This window comes from Somniosus microcephalus, chromosome 2, assembly GCF_052327205.1.
Source record: "Somniosus microcephalus isolate GS21.2 chromosome 2, FLI_Smic_1.0, whole genome shotgun sequence".
NCBI classification, from domain to species: domain Eukaryota; kingdom Metazoa; phylum Chordata; class Chondrichthyes; order Squaliformes; family Somniosidae; genus Somniosus; species Somniosus microcephalus.
In genome coordinates, this window is record NC_140988.1 from 300,163,020 (window position 1) to 300,189,275 (window position 26,256).

General features: G+C 44.6%; 1 protein-coding gene across 1 annotated transcript; it reads left to right on the forward strand.

Annotated features, from left to right (window-relative positions):
• creb3l3l (cAMP responsive element binding protein 3-like 3 like) lies at positions 1-25,123 on the forward strand. Its single transcript, XM_085973640.1, has 10 exons — positions 1-200; positions 6,748-6,882; positions 7,758-8,070; positions 11,100-11,212; positions 12,723-12,815; positions 15,476-15,582; positions 16,073-16,141; positions 16,908-16,992; positions 18,927-19,014; positions 20,766-25,123. Exons 1-10 carry the CDS (start codon positions 105-107, stop codon positions 21,158-21,160), a joined length of 1,494 nt encoding a protein of 497 aa, XP_085829766.1. The 5' UTR covers positions 1-104; the 3' UTR covers positions 21,161-25,123.
• The last annotated feature ends 1,133 nt before the right edge of the window (positions 25,124-26,256 follow it).

Genomic DNA, 26,256 nt, shown 5'->3' on the forward strand with positions numbered 1-26,256 from the left:
GTTTTCCGGCGGCGGGGCCATCTCTGGAAGGAAGCAGGGGGGTGGGCGGTACGAACTACAAGAGCCAGGGAGGCGCCGCGGCACCCGGCAGTTCCGGGTACCTGATGTCATTTTTGCCCTGTTGGAATCTGCGGCGAACAGAGAAACATCAGCAGCCCGAGAGCAGCCCAGATCGGACAGCAAGTAGAGCCAGCCGCAGGGTAAGGCAACACAGCACCGCACAGGGATAGCTTTACACTGCTGGTGTCTGTTTGCAATGGGAGATGCACCGAATTGTGCTCACCTTGGCGGGGATGTGACAACAAAAGCAACAGGTGTCACTCGCTTGTTTATCGTTGGGTTAAAAGAAAATCTAACGTGATACGTGTCACTTTATTCGGGGGAGAAACAAAAGCGCAACATGATTAATTGGGTTTGCAATCTGTGCCCTACTTCCCGATCGATCACCCGTCAGTATTTCTCTGACATTTCGACAAGTGGCTTTCAGGTTTAAAACTTGGTCTTGGCGCAGGAGATTGTGCAATGTTGGTTCGTGGGAGTCATCCTGCCCTAAATCCATTAGCAAGGAATGAAAGTTTTTCTTTTCGGTTTCAAAGGACGCTTCAATCGACTCCTGTGTTATTCAGATTAGGGTACTTGTTCCCTTTAGTGTCATTTGCTAAAAGGAATGAAATTGAGATGTTTGGGGTGAATGCAGCTTTGAAATAGTGCGTACTTGAAGGTGAACAATACCGTGTTTGATCGATCTACAACACAGACGTTGTACTTTGCTTCACATCCCGGATAAGATGCCTTTAGTGTGGGAATGTGAAAAGGAATACCACATGATCTGTGTAGCTCTTGTGGCAGATATTTGTATGCGCTCTTTGAATATATTCATTAATTTTTAGTAATAATCGAGATTTGGTTCCATGTTTGTATAAAAGTGGTGGTATGTCTGGGATAACATTATGAAATACCATTTTCAAAATACTGTAGATATAACTGAATTGAGCACAATACAAATTTGCAATGTTTGCTCATTCCTTGGACTGTAATTTTATACGCCTCGTTTCCTGTTTGTGTACTGTACGATATGAGTGATGTCATTCCGCCTTGTGACTGAAAGGTAATTTCAGCATGGGAAATTCTATCCAACACTACTGTTCTGTTTAGTTACATTCGAATCTTTATATAAAGGTGAGAGTTTTTGGAGACTTGCTGCACAGAGGATCTGTGTGTCACGATTTAAAGGAGTAGGTGTAGAATTTAATTGAAAAGAAGCTTCAGAATGTTTTTGTCCCCAGTGTAGATGTTGGGTCTAAATTTACAAGCTGTATTTGTTCACCTCTTGAGCTTTCTTTGCTGTAGAAGTCAACTTTTCTGAGGGAGTGCAGCGAAGATTCACCAGACTGATACCTGACGTATGAAGAGAGATTGGGTCGATTAGGCTTATATTCGCTAGAGTTTAGAAGAATGAGAGGGGATCTCATTGAAACTTATAAAATTCTAACAGGACTAGACAGACTAGATGCAAGAAGGATGTTCCCGATGGCGGGGGAGTCCAGAACCAGGGGTCACAGCCTAAGGATAAGGGGTAAGCCATTTAGGACAGAGATGAGGAGGAATTTCTTCACCCAGAGAGTGGTGAACCTGTGGAATTCTCTACCACACAAGGCAGTTGAGGCCAACTTATTAAATATATTCAAGAAGGAGTTAGATATATTTCTTAAGGCTAAAGGGATCAAGGGATATGGGGAGAAAGCAGGGACAGGGTACTGAATTTGGATGATCAGCCATGATCTCATTAAATGGTGGAACAGGCTCGAGGGGCCGAATGGCCTACTCCTGCTCCTATCTTCTATGTTTCTATATTGCTTTTGTTGTGCTGTAGTTTTACTTTGGTTGAAAATGTTTGGGCAAATTCCTACCTGAGACTCAAGGACAATGTTAGACAGTAAGGGCTGGATTTTGATACCGGAGGCGTGTAGGAGGCGGGACTACAACTTTTGGGGTTGTAGTCCTGCCTCCATCGAGTTGTGGCCAACCCATGCAATTTTCACTTGATTGGCCTGCTGAGCCCAGTGGGCTCAGCAGGCCAATTAAGGGCCACCCGGCAACAGGTAATGTCACAGATTGACATTTCATCTGTCAGGAGCTTTTGACAGATGAAATATCAGCGTTTGACAGCTCTTTGAAGCTGTCAAACACTGACAATCTGTACACTAAGTTAATTCCTTCCTCTCAGGCTGATTTAGAGATCTCTCCAGAACAGAAAGCTGAATGCTGCAACTTTTGACAGCTCGTGGCCATTCTGCTTTCTGTGCCGGTGAGATGAGGGACTCCCGAGACCTGAAGGGAGGAAGGCTGTAAAGGTAAGAAAAGGTAAGTAAAACTTATTTAAACACTTTACACACACCAAACACACTTCCCTCTGCACTCATGCACACATCACTCACCTGAACACCGGACATCTTGAACCCTCCAAGCCCTTCAGCCCAACGGTCCACCTTGCTAACTTGGCGTGGTTTGGAGCCATCGGGAATCCCGCACTTCAGGGATAAAAATAGGGATTAGGCTAAAAACTGCCTGTTAACTACCTGTTAACAGGCAGTTAATTGGCACTAATCCCCTTCCTGCCTCGAGGAGGCGGGTCCCAGCACAGGTCGGGTATCCGCTCCTTTGAAACTGGCATGGAGGCGGGTTGAGTTCGTACCCCCCCCCGATTTTGAGATTTTAACCCCCCACACGCCTCCAATCCCGCCTCAACGGCCCAATGAAAATCGAGCCCTAAGTGTCTGCGGGCCATTTGGCAGTGGAGGGCTTCGGAGCTGACCCAAATCCTTTGCATAATAAACTTCCACATGCAAAAGAAGTCACTGGGTAACAATGATAGAGTGGGACCTCTGGTTCTGCAATAACAGAAGCAAATTTGACCACCTAGTGGCCTCATTTGCTTCAGGTCATTAACAATCCAGTTCGAGCCGAAGGGGCTGCTTCCTAATCCCTTTTCCTCTTCCACTTCCCCCTGCCCTTCTCATCTGAGGAAGAGCCAGATTGTTGCTGCCTATTGCAGAATCATTGCTAGCTTCAGCCACAGGAATGGTATCCACTGCTATTTCTATCAGACATCATAGAATAGAATCATAAAAACTTACATCACAGAAGGAGGCCATTCGGCCCGTCGTGCCTGTGCTGGCTCTTTGAAAGAGCAGTCATGCTTAGTCCCACATCCCCACATTTTGTCCGTAACCCTGTAAGTTCCTCATCCTCAATCACCTGTCTAACTCTGTTTTGAAATTATTTATGGAATCAGCTTCCACCACCTTTTCAGGTAAAGCGTTCCGGATTCCGATAACCCTCTGAGTAAAAGAAATTCTCCTCATCTCCCCTCTAGATCTTTTTCCAGTGATTTTGAATCTATGGCCTCTAGTTATTAACCCACTTGTCAGAGGGAATCGTTTTTCTCTATCTACTCTATCAAAACCTTTCATCATCTTGAAAACCTCTATTAGGTCACCTCTTAACTTTCTCAGTTCCAAGGAGAACACTCCTAACTTTTCCAACCTCTCCTGATGACTGAAGTCCCTCATCCCTGGTAACCTCTTGGTAAATCTCCTCTATATCCTTTCTAAGGCCATTACATCTTTCCTGAAGTACGGTGCCCAGAATTGTCCACAATACTCTAGCTGAAGCCTAACCAGTGATTTATAAAGTTCTTTCGTGATCTCTTTGCTTTTATATTCTACTAGCTGAAGTGCCCGGCGGTGCCGAGAGATTTTTGAGGGCATGTTGTTGTTGGAAGAGAGAGAGAGACTGGGGGGAAGAGAGAGCGAGACTGGGGGGAAGAGAGAGCGCGACTGGGGGGGAAGAGAGAGAGCGACTGGGGGGAAGAGAGAGAGCGACTGGGGGGAAGAGAGAGAGCGACTGGGGGGAAGAGAGAGAGCGACTGGGGGGAAGAGAGAGCGCGACTGGGGAAGAGAGAGCGCGACTGGGGGGAAGCGAGAGCGCGACTGGGGGGAAGCGAGAGAGCGACTGGGGGGAAGCGAGAGAGCAACTGGGGGGAAGCGAGAGAGCGACTGGGGGAAGCGAGAGAGCGACTGGGGTGAAGCGAGAGAGCGACTGGGGGGAAGCGAGAGAGCGACTGGGGGAAGAGAGAGCGACTGGGGGGGAAGAGAGAGAGCGACTGGGGGGGAAGAGAGAGAGAGCGACTGGGGGGAAGAGAGAGAGCGACTGGGGGGAAGAGAGAGAGCGACTGGGGGGAAGAGAGAGAGCGACTGGGGGGAAGAGAGAGAGCGACGGGGGGGAAGAGAGAGAGCGACGGGGGGGAAGAGAGAGAGCGACGGGGGGGAAGAGAGAGAGCGACTGGGGGGAAGAGAGAGAGCGACTGGGGGGAAGAGAGAGAGCGACTGGGGGGAAGAGAGAGCGACTGGGGGGAAGAGAGAACGCGACTGGGGGGAAGAGAGAGCGCGACTGGGGGAAGGGGGGGAAGGTGGGGGGGGAGGGGAGGGAGGAGAAAGGGGGAGGGGAGGGAGGGGGGAGAGAGGGGGAGGGGAGACGGAGGGGAGGGGAGGGGAGGGGAGAGGAGAGGAGGGGAGGGGTGGGGGAAGGAGGGGGGGAGAAAGGGAGGGGGGAGCCAGCGACCCTCTCCCCTCTGCTGGTGATGGCTCCGCTGAGCTCCGTGCCGCCCCATGCACTGACATGCCGAGCACAGCGCCCCGGTCAGCCCGAGCCCCGCCCTCCTGAGGCCGGGCCTGAGGCGGCTTGAGACGGCCGATTGCGGCTGGCCGGGCCCGGTTGCCTTGGTAACCCTCCTCCCCTCTCCGCCTCCCGATCTCTGGGCCTGAGCGGCTTGAGACGGCCGATTGCGGCTGGCGAGCCCGGTTGCCGGGGTAACCCTCCCCTCCCGAGCCCCCCCCCCCCCCCACTAACCTGCTGGCTTCCCTCTGGCCGCGCTCTGTGTGGAGGTGCGCTGTGCAGCGCAAGCGCGAGGAGGTTGCCGTGAGCCCAGCCAGCCTTTACCAAGATGGCTTGCCGCTGGTTCGGAATCAGGCCCAGCGGGGGGGTGAGGGGTGGGAAGAGCTTGCCACAAAACAATTGCCTAGGGTCCAGCATGGCTGGCAACAGACACCCAGGCTTCGAGGCCTACCTGCAAAAACGGGGAAAGGTAGGAAAATTATTGAGGTTAGATAAAAGATTTAGAAAGTAATTAACTTTTTTAAAAAACAATATGTGTTTTAAAAGCAACTTTTTTTTTAAAGACGCAGAAAGGGGGAAAAAGAAATGAAAAGTTTGGAATCAAGATGGCAGCGACTCACCTCGGTTCAGAACGATAAGGCCCGCCCACACACACACCGATTGGTCGACCGTCAGGTCACTCGACTCTAGAAGGGCCCGCCCGCACGCAGCAGGAACCCGCCCCCGCCACGCAGCGATTGGTCGACCATGGGGTCGCTCGACCGTACGATTGGTCGACCTCGACGTCACGCAATGCTAATGAGCAGATAATGAGCGGAATTTTGAATGTTTTTTGGATACCGCGGGCACAATTTTTGTCTCACCGAAACGTAAATATGCTTACAACCGTTCTGGAATCGTAAACTTTCTTTTGATGTAACACACGTGTAGGTACGCTCTATAACTTTTGATTGTATAGCCGGACAGAAAGACAGACAGAGAGACATACCGTTTTGTATATATAGATTCCTCTAACTAGAAACCCAAGTAACCAATATGTTTTTTTTAACCATCTTATAAACTTGTCCTGCCACCTTTAAGGATTTGCGTACATGGACACCTAGGTCTCTCTGCTCATCTACACTGTTCAAAATCGTGCCATTTATAGTGTACTGTCTTTCCATATTGTCCTGCCAAAGTGCATCACTTCACACTTCTCCGCATTGAACTCCATCTGCCATGCTTCTGCCCCTTTTACCATCCTGTCTATGTCATCCTGAAGCCCACAGCGATCCTCATCATGATTACTACTTTGCCAAGTTTTGTATCATCTGCAAACTTTATAATGCTGCTCCCTACACCCGAGTCTAGGGCATTTATAAAAACTGCAAAAAGTAATGGACCCAAAACTGACCCTTGGGGAACCCCACTGCAAACCACCTCCCAGTCTGAAAAATTTCCATCCACCACCACCCTTTGCATGTTTGGCATTAGAACAGCAGCAAAAGAATTGCAGTGACTTGAGGATTGGCAGCACCTGGAGCTTGAAGGAAGGAGATGGGTGGTGACTCCCGCAAAGAGCTTGCCCTCTGGCGCATACCAGTGTAGCTCTTCAGCTTCAAGGGTGGAGTCATGCATTTGTCAAACTGTTCATTTATAAGAATCACTAATGGTTTAGATTACTCACTTCTGAAAGGGGAGCAACATTTTGCTCATAGGATCTGCATGTATGCTGGTGCAAGAAAGCAAAACAAAATGTTTTTGCTAATCTGCCACTTTTCAATATGTGGCAATTTAATTATAAGTAGAGTTTTGCACAATCAAGTATAGGAATTTACTGTGAAAGTAAAGCTGGGTTGTGGCAAGTGCTAGCTGATGTACACTAGTCGATGTATGTGTGTATGTGTGTATGTATGTGTGTATATTATATATATATATATTTCTTGTTGGGCTTGTATTCTTAATTAGATGGATACTGTGATAATATTATGATCATAGGTCTTAAGATTCTACTATAATAGATTTGCATCCCCGGCCTGCAATTAGACCAGTTTAAATTTCTTGTTAAAGTATATTTTTCTTCCCCTGTAGATGTCTCTTAGTGATGACCTTGATGGTAATGAGCTGCTGCAGTTGCTGTTTCAGCAGCAGCCTGGATCACTTCCAGATGGGGAGTTTGGTGATGGGATCAAGTTCATGGAGGAGTGGGGACTGTGTGAGCACGATGTAAGTGTTTAACCCATATCTCTTTTTTTCCCCTCCCATTCTCACTTGAAGGCGTTAGGATATGGTTCCACATGTGCTGGGCGCCCTCTAGTACCTTGCTCAAGTGCTAATTTCTTGTGTGTGAGTCAGTTATTGAGCGTGGCTAAAGGACCCCCTCCTCACCCCGCTCCCCAGCCTGCCCACAGCCCAGGGCCGCTGAGATTGTCGTACTCCAACTACTGCTCCAGCTGAAAGCAGCTAAATTAACATACAGATCTAACCCGGGGCCTTCTAAACGGAGCAGCTTTGTACCACACCAAGTGGCACATTTACCCACTAAGTCTTCAGGGGAGTAATCACAATTAATTGCACGAGCTAAAGCAAAGTACAAGCACTTTTTTTTTAAACAAGCAACTGCAATGGCTGCAAGCCACACTTCACTGCAGAGGGCTCGAGGCCTGCCACAGCCATTCTGCATCTCCTCTTTCCATCCTGGATCCTCGAATGCTACTGGGAGCCCACCGACAATGTTTACATTACCCTTTCCTGGAAAATCAGCTGGGGTCAGGGGTGGGTAGCATTCCCGAGCTGCCAATGTTGTGGTAGGATTTTGCAAAAGCACAAAATTCCAACCTTTAATGTCTAAATTGTAGGAATGTTTTGTCACATGCCTCCTCTGTTCAAATATCTACTCGCCAGCACTGGAACTAAAAGTTGCACCACCTGGTTTGGAAGCAGCAGCAGTAATGATCCAGTTGGGGCTACCATGTGGAAAAACAACCTTTTCTTTATCTCCCCACCAAGTGCCGATGGTTTGTTAGTATTTATCCATGTTCTAGCACATGGTATTATTGATACAAACTTTCATTCCCTGAGGTTGTCTCTTGTATTTACAGATGCTGAATGACCACGACACTGAGGATTTCTTCAACTCCATCATTGGTTCTTTTGAGGATGAGACCCCTATCACAATGTCCTGGTCTCCATTGGGTAGTGACAGTGGAATATCAGAAGACAACAACCACTGCAACCATGAAGATAGCCCATCAGGCAGCGATGTCACACTGTCTGACAGCCCATCGTTTTTTGAAGTCATACATTCCGACCATAACTATTCACTTCATCAGGATTCACAGAATGATGCCAATTGTTTGTACAGTGTAAGAACTGAGAACCCTGCAACAGAAACAGACATCTCGATTGATTTAGGTTAGGACCTACACGTTGTTCCTATATTGTAACTATTTAGCCGTGCATTGCTATGGGCTTGTCTTTTATTTACGGGTCATCCGGAGACATACTTCAACATGGTAAATGGTTGAACAGGTGACCTCAGATTTCCAGCATCCGCAGTATTTTGCTGTTGTACCTGTTTTACTAATGCTGCTTAGAACCAAATGCTTTAAAAATGCATGACAGCAGCTGGGACTGACTCATCCCCTTTTTGCTTCTCCCTTCTGTCTCCTAAATGTCAGCCATGGCTCAGTTGGTAGCATTCTTGCCTCTGAGTCAAATGGTTGTGGGTTCATAGAAAACATAGAAAAATAGGAGTAGGAGTAGGCCATTCGGCCCTTCGAGCCTGCTCCGCCATTCAATATGATCATGGCTGATCCTCTATCTCAATACCATATTCCCGCTCTCTCCCCATACCCCTTGATGCCTTTTGTGTCTAGAACTTCAAGTCCCACTCCAGAGACTTGAGCACAAAAATCTAGATTGACACTTCAGGGCAGTGTTGAGGGAGTGCTGCACTGTCTGAAGTGCTGTCTTTTGGAGGAGACATTAAACCGAGGCCCTGTCTGCTCTCTCAGGTGGACATAAAAGATCCCATGGCACTATTTCAAAGAAGAGCTATCCCAGGTGCCCTGGCTAATATTTATCCCTCCATCAACATCACTTTAAAAACACAGATTAATCTAATCATTATCACATTGCTGTTTGTGGGACCTTGCTGTGTGCAAATTGGCTGCCGAGTTTCCTACATTACAACAGTGACTACACTTTAAAAGTACTTCATTGTCTGTAAAGCGCTTTTGGATGACATGAGGTTGTGAAAGGTGCTATAGAAATGCAAGTCTTTTTTTCCCCTCTTTAACCCACCATCCTACCCCTAGGAGGCCCCTGTGATATTGGGAACTCAACAGGATATGCAATTGGACCATGTGTTGATCAGCCATGATCTTATTGAATGGCGGAGCAGGCTCGAGGGGCCGAATGGCCTACTCCTGCTCCTATCTTCTATGTTTCTATGTGTTCCAACATTCTGTGCTGCCCCAGTATGGTATAGTTTCTCAGTAGCTTTTATATATGGTATTGATACTGACTGCTGACTGCATATTAACCCTCGAAGGGGACTAACTGTTGAACTTGTATACTAGCTGTAAGGAGTTCCTGTTGTTCAGTATTCAGGAGTGTAAAGGCCTGCATTGTTACATATAGAATTACATAGAACTTACAGCACAGAAACAGGCCCAACAGGTCTATGTCAGTGTTTATGCTCTACATGAGCCTCCTCCCACCTTATTTCAATTAACCCTATCACCATATCCTTCTATTCCTTTCTCCCCCATATACTTATCTAGCTTCTCCTTAATTGCACCAATGATATTTACCCCAACCACTCCATGTGGTAGCAAGTTCCACATTCTCACCACTCTGAGTAAAAAAGCTCCTGATTTCCTTATTGGATTTGTTCGTGACTATCTTGTATTTATGGTCTTCAAGTGGAAACATCTTCTCTACATCTACCCCCTTCGTAATTTTAAAGACCTCTATCAGGTCACCTTTCAGTTTTTGCTTTTGTAGAGAAAAGAGCCCCAGCCTGTTCAATCTTTCTTGATAGTTACACCCTCAGTGCTGGTATCAACTTTGTAAATCTTTTTTAACACTTTCTCCAGTGCTTCTATATGCTTTTTGTAATATGGAGACCAGAACTGTGCACAGTACGCTAAGTGTGGTCTAACCAAGGTACTATATAAGTTTAGCATAACTGCTCTGATTTTTGAATTCTATTCCTCTAGAAATGAACCTCAGTGCTTTGTTTGCATTTTGCTGGCTTTGTTAACCTGTGGTGCCACTTTTAATGATTTATGAATCTGTAACCTTTTATCCCTGTGCGCCTCTACCCCACTTACTCTTATTTTTCAAGGAGTAGGTGGCCTCCTTATTCCTCCTACCAAGATGCACCACCTCACATTTATCTGACCAGGCCTGTCAATCTGTAAGGCACTACAGAACCTGAAGTTACTCAGTGGGTTACAGGTTCAGAATAGATTAGTAAAGATTCTACTACAGCTATGGTGAATAATCCGGCAGGTTTTCTGTCCTTTTAAAGATGTGCTTTCTGCTTAATTGTTCGCTCAGTTCCTTTCAGGGCAACATGTTTATTTTGTTTCTACTCCCAACACCCAACAAACCACTTTCTGACTTCAAAAATACCCAAATTCTCATCTCAGCAAAGACAATATTGTCTTTTAAATGTATAAACATTTTTTTTATTAATGAGCTATGCTTCATGCCTCAGATTGTCCATAAGCAACAACACTGGAGATTCACAAGCGTTATCTAAATTTTGAAAGGAGGGGCGAGAAAGAGTAGGTTAAAATATTTCTTCTTCAGTATATAGTTAATTGTCAAAAATTGTAAGTTTTGTTTTTTTAAACAAAATGAATATCACTTGCTATACATGATATTCTGCAAAGATGTTATGGTTCTGTCACAAGCTCCAACTTTATTTGATAACTTTCAGTGTTACAATTTTTAAATTATATTTTTATAATTAAGGTATAAAATAGAAAAGGTGTATTTTGAAAGCTTCATTCCAAGTCCCACCAAGATACTTAAAGGGATGAATTGAAAGATGTATGGCAATTGGTTTAGTGTTTTCAGCATTATCTTTGTAACCTTGGCTGTCAAACGCCAAAGGGTATTCTGTTTGTGTTGGTGATTTATGTTTAGTGTGGTCATGGAGCGACTAACCTCGCTTTCTTACAACGGGAGAAGGGCTCAAGTAATGAGCAGCCCTTGGGTTTTAACCTGATAAAATCCTCTTGCCTGCTTCCCCCACACCCCCCCCCACAACCCAAAATGATTTGTTTTGTGTAAAATTTTAAATGTGCCTAAAATGTTCTTTCATTTACCAGGTTACTCGATTAGTGTTTTTTTTAGTGTGCAACAATTATATTTTAAAATCTCTGAAGTGTCATAGTTAAGATAGGTCAATATTTTTTGCCTCTTAGAAGACTGGGAACCTGACTTTTTGACTGAAAACCCACTTGTTCCTGCGGAAGAAAGCACTGGCCTTGTGACCCTCACCATTGAAGATCTGCAGCAACACCGTAAAGCAAATCATGTAGGTGTACATCCTCTATATTAATTCTCACCAATACAAACTTTGAATTCAGATTTATGTAGTGAGTTTTTTGGTGGGAGTACAGAAATATGTGGGTCCTTACGGAAATGAAGTGTTTGGTTTATCTTTCCCCACCTCCATTATTGCTCCCCAGACATCACAAAATGTACAATTCAGCTCGTCAATAAGGTGGCCAAGTCCTTCTGAAAAGAGGACATAGAGCATTGTTGAAACGCTCTGTGTTTGCTAGTCCTGGCATTTTAATTTAATTTGCTCCACCCTATGGAGAAATACTGTTTTGAGTGAGTCCTCATTCTACCATCAGTCCAGATGAGATGCAAACTGTCCATTGTATTGTTCTGTTATCAGTACAGTGCAGTGTGTTGCATCATCAACATGTGAATGGAAAAACTGAGATATCCTTCGCCTGTTGTTTGTGTACATTCACATAAATAGAGTGGCACTACAGTCACGTTGGAAACAAGTTGTCTTCTCTCTTGGATGCAGGTAGTGCACAGGCTGGATGACCCTGGTGGTTATTTCAAGAGCGACATTGACTGAGGCCTGGGAACAGGCCTCCTGGTCAACTCTGCAGACAAGGTGTGGTTTAGGTGTGTGTATGGTGGGGGAGAAAATTAAAAATGAATTCAGCCAAGGGTGACTTGTTCCGGCAAGTAGACATTCTCTTTGTAGTAAAATGGTATTGTTTCGTACTGCGATTTGGGATTTTCTGAGTTGTGCAGAGTGATTGGGGATAATTTTAACCCCCACCCACCCTTACAATGGGCAGGAGAGGGTCAGGGGGTGGGGGGGTTAAATTGGTAAACATGTGCAACCCAAACCAAACCCGCCGCAAACGTGCCAACTTCCAGTTTAACTGAGGTGGGTTTGGGTGCATCTGAGTAACCCACTTTGGAGAGGCAGGTCCATAACTCTATTTAAATCAGGCGCCATTCCTCAGATTTTGGGAGCCATTTGAATTTAACAGCTGCTAAAGGGAGGCTGCAACAGGCAAGTGCTTTTTAAAGCTGCTGCGATCTGCCTTCCACCCCTGCCCCCCCCCGACCTTAACCTAACAGCCCCCACCCCCCCACTGCCACCACACCCCCCCCCCCCCCCCACACCATGCCCCAATCATTTCCCATTGCTGGGGATCGTCCCCAGCAGATCCCCGGCTGCGGCCTTCTACTGCTGGCTTTGCCACCTGGCAGCCTGCCAGCTTCTCAATCTGGCCAGCTACCAAGCGGGAAACAGAGTTAAAAAGATGTTAATGAGGCCCTGCCGTTGAATTCGGCAGGACCTCGTGTTCCCAGCATTTTCGGGTTTCCCGGCCGCAAACACAAACCCTCGTGTCCCCCCACCCTGTGTCTACATGCTGGAAACCGTGATGTGATGTGATGTGATGTACATGTGTTTTAAATTGTGAGAAAATTGCATTTGTTCATCAAAAAGTGTGATTGAAGTGTATATTAGACATGATCTTTTAATATTTTTCCTGTTCTTTTTCCAGCATTACTTTGAAGAACTGGTTCTGACTGAAGAAGAAAAAAGACTTTTATCCAAAGATGGTGTGCAATTACCCACAGACCTTCCCCTCACAAAGGTCAGAGCAGCTTCATTGGGGTTTAGCTACTGGGGATATGGCTGATCTTCTGCCTCAACTCCACTTTCCTGCACTATCCCCATATCCCTTCATTCTCTTAGACCTAGAAATTCGGTATAGCTGCGTTTGGGTCGCTAGCCCTGGCGATGCGCAAAGTTTAGCGCCAGGCGCAATTTAGCGCCACCTAGCACGATATTGGGTTGCAGCGCCCCTAAAGGTGATTGCGGCGCTAAATCAGGCGCTGCACTCTACTCCTAAGGCGCTAACCCGGCGGTGCAACCCAATTTCGCGCCGGCAGAGCGCAGCGAGGGTGCTGTCAATAATCACTTTCCCTGAGACACACTGGCGCCGGCCAGCTCTTAAAGGGGCAGGTCAATTGGCATCACCAGACACACTCACTGCCTTGTAGGCCTTCAAAGCGGTGGGAGCCTACCTGTGGCGCACCAGCCTAGCAAGACATGGAAAGGGTGAGGCTGAGGGCAGAACGCCTCACTGATGGGGCATTGGATGCTTTGGTTGGCGCAGTGGAATCAAGGCCAAGGAAGATGGTCGGAATGTGATTTATGTTTTGGACAGTCTCCCGGGTGTGAGAGGCGGTTATGTGTCAGTGTATTAGTTTTGCTTTCTGTTGCCATAGCTTTCTCATGTTTGAAGGAACCACATTTTGTGTAATGAAACACTTTCTTCATTTACAATGGCCATGCCTGCTATTTACATGCATCTTGCCCTTCACAGGCTTGGGGGTATCAGACCGGCTCCATTCCTGTTCTTGGAATGGCAGCAAGCATTCCGTGAGAGGGGCCTAGAAGCTACTTCTGATCAGCCTCTGACGCGCAGCCTGAGAAGAGCCGCTCGCGTAGAAGTTCAGGCCAGCAGGCATCTTCTCAGCCACCGACAGAGATGTCCTGCACCTTATCTGAGGCTGCAGATCTGGCTGAAGCAGCTGGCACAGCTCAGTCACCACCTCCTTTCTAAATCGCAGCCTTCTGACACACTGCTCCTCCGGCATGTTCATGTAGGAAAACTGCTGTCGGAAAACCCTGCCAGCGTAAGGTCTGCTGTGGTGATGTCTGTTGGCCCTCCTCCGTCTGGCCATGCCCGCCCCCCTCTCCCAGCGTCTCAGTGCCCTTTCCAGATGATTCAGCAGCAGGACGTTCCCCTCCAATGCAGCCCCCATAATAAGTGCCCACAGGAAGGTTCCCCGTTGTCAAGGCTCACCAACAGCAAGGTGATGGTCAGAAGGCTGAAGATCGTCTGTCTGCGCTGGCTCAGTGGTCAAATGGCTCAGTGTGCAGCTCAGCAACTCTTTGTAGCTCTCGAGGAAGTTGTGCTCCAAAAATGGTGCCGCTTTTAAACCACACCAGTCCCCTTTAAATAACGCTCCTCCAGCCCGAGAGCGAGTTGGTAAGGTCCAGGTAAGCTGTCACTATTAGCGCCAGGCGCTACGGAGGGGGGCGCCACTGAATTTCCGGTCCGGGGCGCCTAAAAGGCATTGCACACTCAAATGACGTCATAATCAGCCTGCGCCCATGAGCGGGCGCTAAGATTTAGCGCCGGCGCTAAATGCATGCTCAATATGGGGCGAGGCGCTAGGCGCCTTGCACCCACCCGGAAATTGGCTAGCACCCCACTCCTCGGCCTCTTTAGGCGTTAATCGGTGGCGCTAACAACCGAACTTCTCCCCCTTAGTGTCCAAAAACCTATCGATCTCTGTCTTGAATATACTCAATGACTGAGCCTCCACAGCCCACTGGGGTAGAGATTCACAATCCTTTGAGCGAAGAAATTTCTCATCTCAGTCCTAAATTGCCGACCCCTTATTCTGAGACTGTGACCTCTAGTTCTAGACTCCCCAGCCAGGGTAAACGTCCTTCCAGCATCTACTCTGTCAAGCCCCTTAAAATTTTTATATGTTTCAACGAGATCACCTCTCATTCTTCTAAATGCTAGGGAATATAGGCCTAGTCTACTCAGTCTCTCCTTATTGGACAATCCCCTCTTCCCAGGAATCAGTCTAGTGAACCTTCGTTGCACTCCCTCTTAGGCAAGTATATCCTTCCTTAGGTAAGGAGGCCAAAACTGTACACAATACTCCAGATGTGGTCTCACTAATGCCCTATATAATTGCAGTAAGACTTCTTTACTTTTATATGCCAATGCCTTTGTAATAAAGGCTACAAAGGCATTATTATCCTGTCTTATTTGGTACCCACCCCGGATGCTTTTCCTGCAGGGATAGAGAATCGGAGGGGGAAGAGCATTGAATTCAGCAGTTTTGGCATGCTCCTAGTAGCTAGTTCAAGAGTGGTATTGGCAGAGGCCTGGGAACAGGTCTCATGTCTATCCCTTTAGGCTGAATGTGGGGCTTGAACATGTGTGCGCATATACATGTGGTGATGGGGAAGAAGAGACATTGGACTGACATTAACACTATCCACTCACCACTGAATGGTTTAACACATTCAAACTACTTTCGTGTCGATTGAAATTACAAGGGAGTGCCTTTAGTTTGGTCGATCAGACAGTGTCTTTGGTTCATGGAAGGAATAATTCTGAAATTGTCTAAAGTTGTCTGAATTAGTGGATGGAATGGACAAAGTAATCTAGCTGTAATTCAGGTGGTTTTTATTTCACAAACTTTCATTAAATTCTTGTTGCAGTCAGAAGAACGAGCACTGAAAAGAATCAGAAGAAAGATTCGAAACAAACAGTCTGCTCAGGAGAGTCGCAAAAAGAAAAAGAATTACATTGATGGACTGGAGAGTCGGTACGATTGCACAAATATTTCCCAAAAATTGCACTTGCTAGAAACTGATTTTTTTTTAAAATTAACATCTTGAGCAACAGTCTTAGTTTTCTAGCTAGACCAAATAATGTGTCTATAAAGTTGTTCAGTGAATTTTAAAATGTTTTGTATCTATGTGCGAGTGCCTATTGCCAGTGAAAGTATGAAGAATTAAACCGGAGTATTAATTAAACTCCAGCGGCTCATGATGATGCAGGTGTTCATATTCTTTGCCGTATAACTCCTGCACTACATTCACTGTTTCATTATTACGGGTTACAAGTCATTATTAATTGTATGGTTTAAAATTAATTTGAATATTAATTTGATATTTGCAGGGAATATACTTACATTTGAACTTATTACTGTTCCTGGAACAGATTTCGTAGTTTCTGATTACAAACTTGTATCGTGACTACCCTTTTGAGCTGTGGATATTCTTACACAATTATTGTATTTCTTTGTATTGTAGAGTTGTAGCATGCACTGTCCAAAACCAGGAGCTGCAGAGGAAGGTACAGCATCTTGAAAGCCAAAATATGTACGTACCGCCATGCAGATAAAATTAAGATATTGATATACTTGTGAATACGATCTGTTTATTTATCCTATACCTGACATGCTTGATACTGACACTAGGTGGCTGCCTACAATGGGAGAAATAACTCATTCGCAGCACTAGTATTCATTACCTGGATGACCAGAGAAATTCATCTTTTTAAAAAAAAATTAGAACAAGACAGTAATTGGCATTGAGGCGTTCACATGACAGGCCAGTAGAGTGAAGTCTGAGGGATTTCTAACAGCAGCTGAGCCCCTTCGTAAGCTGCCTGAAACTACTTCCATAGAGTGTTTTTATTCTGGTTCCTGTTTTTATTTTGTTTCTCTCTGTGCATGATGGCTATCATAGTGGACATTCGCCAGGAATCTGTGTGTGGCTGGTTGACTGCATGGAAGATTGCTAATTGCAATTGTGATATAATCATGCCAGGTTACAGAGTACTAATCGAAAACTGATTGTTGAGAAATAATGTTTTTGCTACATAATTTTCTGGCTTATAAATCCATTACAAAATACTTACGTTTTGCCTTGTGTCCATTTTTGATAAAAATATTCAAACCCTGTGCCAATGAAGATGATGAATATACATAAATTTAAAATGATAAAATGAAGCAAAATACAACATAAATCTTGGGGATAAAGGAACGTTCTGTTTTTTTAGTTTATTATCTCTCCAACTAGCTTGTTATGGTTCATTAATAGGGGGAAAATAGTAGAAATTGATTTTCCGTGTATTTTATTATAGGTCTCTAATTGAACAGCTGAGGAAGCTGCAAGCGTTGGTCAAGCAAACCACCACCAAAACTGTTAACACCAGTACTTGCATAATGGTAAGAATAAGATATTGAAGTTGTGCGTTGAGTGTGTCTGGTCTGTGATTAACAGTGCTATTCTGCTCCTTCAGTGGCTTAGTTTCTGATTATAAACTTGTATCGTGACTACCCTTTTCAGCTGTAAGGGTAAGGTAAGGGTGCTTGATCATTATAATACTGTACTTGCCTTCTTTATATCGTGATATTGCACCAAAGTCTCTCCAAGGCCTTTTCACTATGAATTACACTTGAAATGCAGTCACTGCTATGCAGGCATAGCATGGCGTTCTAATTTGCATCAGCAATGTCCTGCAAGTAGAAATGGAATTAATGAGCAGTTGATTTTTTGGTGGTTGAGGGAGGAACATTGGGCTGGACACTAGACGAACTCTCTGCTCTTTAAATAGTGCCATGGAATCTTTAACGTCTTCCTGGATCACCGGAATAAGAAAGCAGTATTCTTTTCACGTCTCAACTGAAGGACAAAACCTGTACCAGTGTAGCACTCCTTTAGTACTGCACCAAAGTGTTGCCCCAGATTATGAGCTCGAGCCCACAGTCTTCTGTGCCATGTGCTACCAACTGAACCAAATAGCCCAGGAAAGTCCCAGGTTTGATCTCCTGTTTGTAGTGTTCACTTATCTCGGTTGGGGAGCTGCAGTTGTTTTTTGGACTAGGATGGAGGATAAGACAACTTAGATTCCACTCCCGATCACATTCCAGAGACTCTCTGCAGAGATCCAATAAAAACAGCATCAGGAATAGCTGAGATGCTGCCCTCACGATTAGGTAACCTATGAATACTTTCACTCATGAAGTATGGCATTAGGATGACAGCTGAGATTGTGGAACTGCACTTAAGCATGATTCAGTGCTCAAAAGAGGAGAAAAGGAGTAGGAAATAGTTCTGCAGTTAAAAGTGCTTTTAATCATTTTCTTGCTGACCATTTACTTTTTTTAAAACTTTCCCAGCTGCTGTCATTACTGGGCTATACTGGAGGATATTAAGGCCTAGAAATTCAGTGGGCTGCGCCACCCGTTAGCGCCTAAAGAGGGCACTCAGTGGGTTTTACGCCACTGGCCACGCCTCCCGCTAAATTTAGCGGGACGCTAATGGCGGCGCTAACCGTTAGCGCTGCGCCGCTACCGATGACGTCATCGGTGTGCGCAGCGCCCCGCTTCCGCCCCGATCACGAAATTTGGTAGCGCCCCCTGCTTTAACGCCGGTCACAATTTGTGACCGATTCAGGGGGGCCTACCTGCGGCGGTAGAGGCGCTGAGGTGCGGGGCGGCCATTTTTTTTGCTGGCCGCCTGCCAGCCCCTCCGCACCGCCGTCCCCGGCCTCCTGAACCCCCCCCCCGCGTTGTGTCGGCTGTGTCCCAAGAGCCCGGCACTTCTCCTCGGTGCCGGGCTCTTTTGCCAGCACTCGCGCTCTTTGAGTGCGCTGCAGCAGGCCCCTCCCCTTTAAGAAGGGGAGGAAGGCTTGCGTGTGGCGCTGCGGCACGTTGCGCTGCAATTTTCAGTTGCAGCGCCCCAAGAGGGATGCGGGGCGCCTCGAGTAGCTTCTGTCTGGGGCGCTGAAACTGAATTTGTGGCGGGCGGCCGCGACTCCTTCCGGGGCGGTACTTCCGGCGCCCTGGCGAGACTGACGGGGCGCCAGTGAATTTCTAGGCCTAAATGTTTTAATATCTAATTGGCTTTTAAATTTTTTTGTTTCTATTCCATTCATCTGAATATCTCTCCATTCAGCTGTGTATCTCTCCATGTTGTCCTCCATCCATCGGTTGAGCAGGTTGCTGTGACTTGTAGGTTTCTCATGCATGACTCCCTAATGGCGCCATTAGCTGTGTGCAGTAGGAAAGTATCACTGTGTCTTGGTTCATTTTATCTATATTGTATTGTTTCATTTATTAACCATTGAAGTTAATTGCCTCCTATTTTTTTCTTCTAGGTGTTCCTGTTGTCTTTTACACTGATCATTTTCCCAAGTATCAACCCTTTTGGTGCAAAGCTGGGACCCCAGGAAGAGTCATATAGTGGTGAGAAAAATCTTTTAAGTATGGATAAGAAGCACCAGTCCATGCTGCTGAATGTTGTAGATATAAAAACCTGGGCAAAATCAGTAAACTGTCTTTGAATTCTTGCTCTGTTCTGCAGTTAATCAAAATTAGGGCTCATTGGATTGGGGGTAATATACTAGCATAGATTGAGGATTGGTTAATGGACAAAAAACAGAGAGTAGGAATAAACGGGTCATTTTCAGGGGTACCGCAAGGATCAGTGCTTGGGCCTCAGCTATTCACAATCTACATTGATGATTTGGATGTGGGGACCAAATGTAATATATCCAAGTTTGCTGATGATACAAAGCTGGGTGGGAATGTAAGTTGTGAGGAGGATACAAGGAGGCTTCAAGGGGATATAGACAGGATAAGTGAGTGGGTAAGAACACGGCAAATGGAATATAATGTGGAGAAATGTGAAGTTATCCACTTTGGTAGGACAAATAGAAAAGCAGAGTATTTTTTAAATGGTGAGAGATTGGGAAATGTTGGTGTTCAGAGGGACCTGGGTGTCCTTGTACACAAATCACTGAAAGTTAACATGCAGGTACAGCAAGCAATTAGGAAAGCAAATGGTAAGTTGGCCTTTATTACAAGAGGATTTGAGTATAAGAGTAAAGACGTCTTACTGCAATTATATAGGGCCCTGGTGAGACCACACCTGGAGAATTGTGTATAGTTTTGGTCTCCTTACCCAAGGAAGGATACACTTGCCATAGAGGGAGTGCAACGAAGGTTCACCAGACTGATTCCTGGGATGGGGGGATTGTTCAATGAGGAGAGATTGAGTAGACTAGGCCTATATTTGCTGGAGTTTAGAAGAATGAGAGGTGATCTCATTGAAACATACAAAATTCTTACAGGGCTTGACAGGGTAGATGCAGGGAGGGTGTTTCCCATGGCTGGGGAGTCTAGAACCAGGGGTCACAGTCTCAGAATAAGGGGTCGGCCACTTAGGACTGAGATGAGGAGAAATTTCTTCACTCGGAGGGTGGTGAATCTTTGGAATTCTCTACCCCAGAGGGCTGTGGAGGCTCAGTCATTGAGTATATTGAAGACAGCGATCAATAGATTTTTGAATATTAAGGGACTCGAGGGATGTGGGGATAGTGCAGGAAAGTGGAGATGGGGTAGAAGATCAGCCATGATCTTATTGAATGGTAGAGCAGGCTCAAAGGGCCAAATGGCCTACTCCTGCTCCTATTTCTTATGTTCTTACGAAGGGAATTGGCACAGTTGATGCAGGCAAATTGCTTTTTGTGGTGAAGGGTTCAAGTACCAGGGTCACAAGTTTTAACAATTAAGGAATTAGGATTAAGATTGGGAATTGCTGTTTCAGCAATGTAATTTACCAAAATAACCTCCTAGTTATCATCAACAGTCCTGCACAATCCTGTCTGAGGAGACCTTCCCAGATCTGAGGCCTTATTTGCATTTTGTTGATGTTAGCCACAGTCAGTGAGACTCCTTTGTTGAATCAGAAGGGATTGCTGCCTTTTCTCTTCTGGATGCTGATCTGAGCCTGTCAATTGCTAAATACAGTACTACATGTTGGCTGAATGCTAGACCTTCATCATCATGAGAGTTCGTAAGTTGGCCTCAGAAGATGCCCTATTATCCAAAATAAGCAACTTGTTTTAAGCTGGCTCTTGCTAATCGCATTGTTCTATGGAAGGTGTACATTCTGTTTCATGGATTATGATGCTAGTTCCTTTCCTCTTTCACAGTACTTTCTCGGACTTTACTTGACAGCGATTCATCCCACGTACGCGTGGTGCCGAATACCCACAATCTGGATGCTGATCCAAAGATAATGGAAGAGAATCATGGGTTGGATCAAGAAGTTCCTCAAGCATTATTGTCAGGAAGTAAGAACAGCACACTTGAAGCTTCAAACTCGGGAAAGGCAGAATCTGCTTCAACACTAAACAGCAATTCCTCTTCAGACATGGATAGAATAGTAAAAGCGACTGTCCAAGGTGATGCAAACCTGGGAAGGGTGACTTCAGGAAATGAAAAGGAGGGCTATGGCATCTCGGCTTCACCAGAGAACAAGCCAAACTGGACAGAGCACACCGCAACAGTGATAATAAAAGCACATCCACGGTCAGACGAAATGTAACTGGTGTGCAGGGCATTTCCTGACATTGAATTCTGAATTGTACGTCATTTGTTTTTGAAATTGAGGAGTAAAGTGAGCGTATGTTTTTCATATACTCAGGTACTGTATAGGTTTGTTCTTTGACGTATTGTGCATCTTTAGTCAGTAAAAGAGTCTCGGCATCGTGTACGGGAATGGGTTGGTATAAAGAATTTTTTTTTTTTTTAAACTGTCATAAATTGTAGAGTCTCAAATCTTTGTGGAAAGGTGGCAGTTACCACAATCAAGTATTTTAGGCCAGTACAAAAAATTCAGCCCTGCAATATCATATGGGTTTATACGTTTGGCCAATCTTTTAGAAACCCTTCATATTTTGCATTTTCTGCATATGCTACTCCACATTACTTCCTTCCTCAAGTTCCTCCTAAAAGAAACCTCTCCAGTCCCAGTGCTGTTAATTCACCTTGTTGGATGTTGCATTACTCTATTTGAAATGTAGCATGTAATAAAGTTTCTTCAGCATTAGATTGTGCAGCTGAAGCTGCGTTGGTTGAAGGGGCCAAATGTCTTTTCTGTGCACTATACAGTGGTGCACCTCTCAACTGACCCTCCTTGTGTTTGTTACATTTCCCTTCATAATAGCTCCCAATATAACTGTCTCCCACTGAAGTATTTGTAACACAGGGTTTTGTAAAGCTTGTCCCGATAATATACTTTTCTTCTCCCTTTTTATTCTTACGGGATTTTTTTCTGTTATATTTTCATTTCCTGTTCCTCATCTGGCTTGTGTAATGCCTGGAACCCGAGAAGGCAAACATGCTGTCTGTCTGCTCCTGATTTTTTTGCCAGAGATTGCCATGGCATAATTCCTCTCTTCCCCTTCACCTTCTGGGATGAGCAACTGCCTCTGCTCGGCATCTTATGGTTGATGCAGCACTGTTTGCTTACCAGTGCCTCCTTGTTATCTTAAACTTGTCATGTTGTAATACAGTTCAGCGTATAACTTGAGGGCTGGTCAGATGGTTAGTTGATGATTGGGAAATGGGCAGTTGGTCTACTTAAGAACAGGAGTAGACCATTCAGCTCCTCAAGCCTGTTGCACCATTCAATTAAATGATGTCTGATCTGTACCACAACTCCATTTACCTGCCTTGGTTCTATATTCCTTGATACCCTTGCCTAACAAAAATCTATCAATCTCCGTTTTGAAATTCCCAAATGACCTAGCCTCAACAGCTTTTTGGGGAAGAGTGTTCCAGATTTCCACTACCTTTTTGTGTGAAGGACACTCCGAGTCCCCTGACCAATGGCTCAACTGTTGTGTTAACGCATTGAGGGGTCACTAGTAATTTTAAGACATTTTGAAGTAGACTTTTTTGAGGCAGTAGAGTTCTAGCTAGCCTTCAGATCACAACTTCTGATTTTGGTTGCACTTTAGCTTTTCAGTTGCTTACTATTGAAGACCCTGCTTGGCATTCCCAGCCACTGGTGCAAGCTAGCTGGTGGTATCCTTGCAACTGTCAGGTGGGTTCGGGCTGCAGCAAGTAATGTCACCATTACAGTCAATTAATAACGAATGAAGAAAGACTATTCTGTCTCAGATACACTGGTTTTGCCATCACACCAATGGTGTATATGCAATACAATCCTTCTGATTTTATAGAAATATGAAGTTTGGTGCTGGTAGTAAGACTGCCTTTAGAGGTGGTTTTATACCACTAGAATTGCAAGGCAGCTGCAATGTAATTGTAGGTAATTCACAACACACTTCTGACTTTATTTTTTTTTAGATTAGGCTGCCTACTGCACCTCGCGATTTCTTATGACTGAAAAGAGCTGATCATTCTGTGTATTTTTCAATCATTAGAAATTTTATTTGAAGTCAGAGAGGTAAGTATTCAGCACACTCGTGTCGTTCAGTATTCTTGAGAAGGGTGTTTCTATCTCCATTATCTCTCCATTACCACTCCAACCCCCCCTCCCCCCCCCCCCCCCCCCATACCACCAATTTCATCAGCCATATGAGTGGGCAATATGTCACATTTCCTGCCCTATGGTCTCTTTTAAATAAATGTTTAAAATCTGTATTGGTTGGTGCGGTATAATTTGAGACATTCATCCCTTTTTGAATGATTGGTGCATTAACCTCTCTTTAAGATGCTGATTGACCTGCTGTGGTTTCTCCCCCCACTGCCAAATTGCTATTTTTCTTTACACTGAGCTGGCAATATGATTTTGTACTTCAAGACTTGCATACTCTCACTCCCAGGCCAAATAAGACTCCTTTCCTCCCTGAGATCCACAACCTGGTGTCCCAACCCTCCCTCCACCTCTTTTTCTCCTCCACCGACCACCCTGTAAACGAGCTGTTCACCACTGAGCTACAGTTCCTCAGCCCAATGTCATCAACTTCCCAGTTCTTTCTTGCATTGTTTTTCCTTCTCCTCCCACAGCCCCTTAACAAGCTCAACTTCAACCTCGATGTCCTCTTAAACTACGGGCCCATCTTCCTGCTTGGTTTCCACTGTGAAGTGCCAAGACACATCAGTGTAAAGACACTATATAAATGTAAGTTGCTGTCGTGTATGTGGTAGAGGTATCAAGTGGATGGTTCTGTAGAGCGTAGGACTAACTTGCAACGGGATGCATTGTGAATTGATAGAGTTTAGAAGAATGAGAGGGGATCTCATTGAAACTTATAAAATTCTAACAGGACTAGACAGACTAGATGCAGGAAGGATGTTCCTGATGGCGGGGGAGTCCAGAACCAGGGGTCACAGTCTAAGGATAAGGGGTAAGCCATTTAGGACAGAGATGAGGAGGAATTTCTTCACCCAGAGAGTGGTGAACCTGTGGAATTCTCTACCACAGAAGGCAGTTGAGGCCAATTCATTAAATATATTCAAGAAGGAGTTAGATATATTTCTTAAGGCTAAAGGGATAGGGGGAGAAAGCAGGGACAGGTTACTAAATTTGGATGATCAGCCATGATCTCATTAAATGGCGGAACAGGCTCGAGGGGCCGAATGGCCGACTCCTGCTCCTATCTTCTATGTTTCTATGTATCAGAGCTTGATGACTGGTGATGCCCATGATTGTGCTCTGATCAACCTGTGCCCCTAAATCAAATGACAGAAATGGTTTAATGTGGGATTTACCTTGATTGGGGGAGTGGGGTAGATGTAGGCGAATGGGAAATAAAAGAAACATTGATTCAAAATTTGACTCCTTGCTTGCTGGCAGCTATTTAGCATGTAAATATATTGTGTATCGAAATAGCCACTGAACTTGATCTTTGTGAACAGTACTGTATAGAAGTGCAGCGTACAGTTAGTTAAAAGGATAAGTTGAATATCTGAATAAATATTAAGAAAAGTTGCACTCCATGCATTTACTTACAATCTGTTACAGCTGTCTAACGGTCGTCAGTTGGAATATCTGAAATATTCCAGAGACCGTTTAATGTTTTACATGTAGAGCAGAACTCTTCAGTTGAGCTTTCCTTGAATTATAGCCATGTCATTTCACTGACTGACTGACTGCTTCCCATTCCATCATATTGTACAGTGTGGCACTTTAAAATGCTTTAAACACTGCCTAACGGTAATTATTAAGACATATTTCAAAACGTATGTAGATCATTGTGGAATGCCAGAGTTGGAATTTAAAAAAGCAGCACTTATCGAAATGTTATTCTCAACTTTTAAAACTAGTTTATTAGTTCAAAGCTGTAATGTAACTGATGGCATTATTTCTGGATTTTTGTAGTCATGCTGTACTGAGAGACTTTGCTATGAATGTTGTATTAATTCCTGCCTGCAGCCTTTGTTCAGCCTACTGAATATGTTGAAGTTTTGGAATATAGCTGCATTGTATTCTGTTTCCCTCAGTTGGTGAGACTTCTGTTTATATATATATATATATATATATATAAAAATGTATATTTTCTAACTTTATTTCAAGTAAATCTTTTGCGGTATTAAATATTTGCATTGCTCTAATTTGTACTGTTCATACATAATCAGTTATATCCAGAAAAGCAACTCTCTTGCAGCTTCCTGTTAGTCACGCTGCATTGTTCTGCTTTGTGGATTTCATTATTGGCTACTGACCAATCAGCAACCCACAGCCTTGCTTCAAATTGGTGTCGTTCTCCACATAGAACTGGGTCCTGTGGCACAGTGCATTACTAAATTTTAACAAAATAAGATTTCTAAATTGCAGCAGCAATATAATTGGCCTCAGCACCTTGGGGAAATATCAGCCAGGGCTCCTATTCCTAATTGTTATCAATGACCCTTGCTGGAATGTGTGCATGTGACTATCGGATGGGGCAGGATTGGGTTCACCTATAACTGTTCAGGCTTGTATGTTAATAATAGGCACTTGAATGAGGTACCACAGGGTGGCTGGCGTTTGCAGAACTATGAGCAATAATCGGTGCTTTCTTTGAGGGTGGAGGGGTGGTGGGAGAGAAAAATAATTTGTGGTTATTATAAATGTTAAAATGAGTCCACAGGATCTGTTAAATATTCCAGATCTATCTCTGCATTCTGATGATCATTCGGTTGTGCACTCTGATTATCAGAACACAGGATCAATTTCTGCTAGTAACTCCCTCCAGATTATTTCCCCCTTTTTTCTTTCCAATTCTAGAGGCAATGAACTCTTTTCCACACTTGAATCTTTTTATTTATTAAATAATATATCCTTATTAACACATTTCTTTTCCTCTTGCAACAAGGCTACACAAATGTAAGAAAAAGTGAAATTCCAGTGATCTGGAGAGTCAAAAAAACAACAAAGGGATGCAAAAAGGGAATATGAACGAGAACTTGCAAGAGGTATCCAAACTCATGGTAAAAGTTTTAATAAATATATTAAGAGAAAAAGGGGGAAGGTGAGCCCATTAAAGATGCAGGTAATGGATAACTCGGAAATGGCAGACTCGTTCAATTAATATTTTGTATCCGTTTTCACGGTGGAGGAAGAGGACAAAATACCAGCGGTACATGGGAACCTAAAAATAAGTCAAAGGGAAGAACTAGTGGATTTAATATAAGTAAAACAATTATAATGGAACTAATTGTAATATAGAGTTTGGTTAGAGTTAAGAA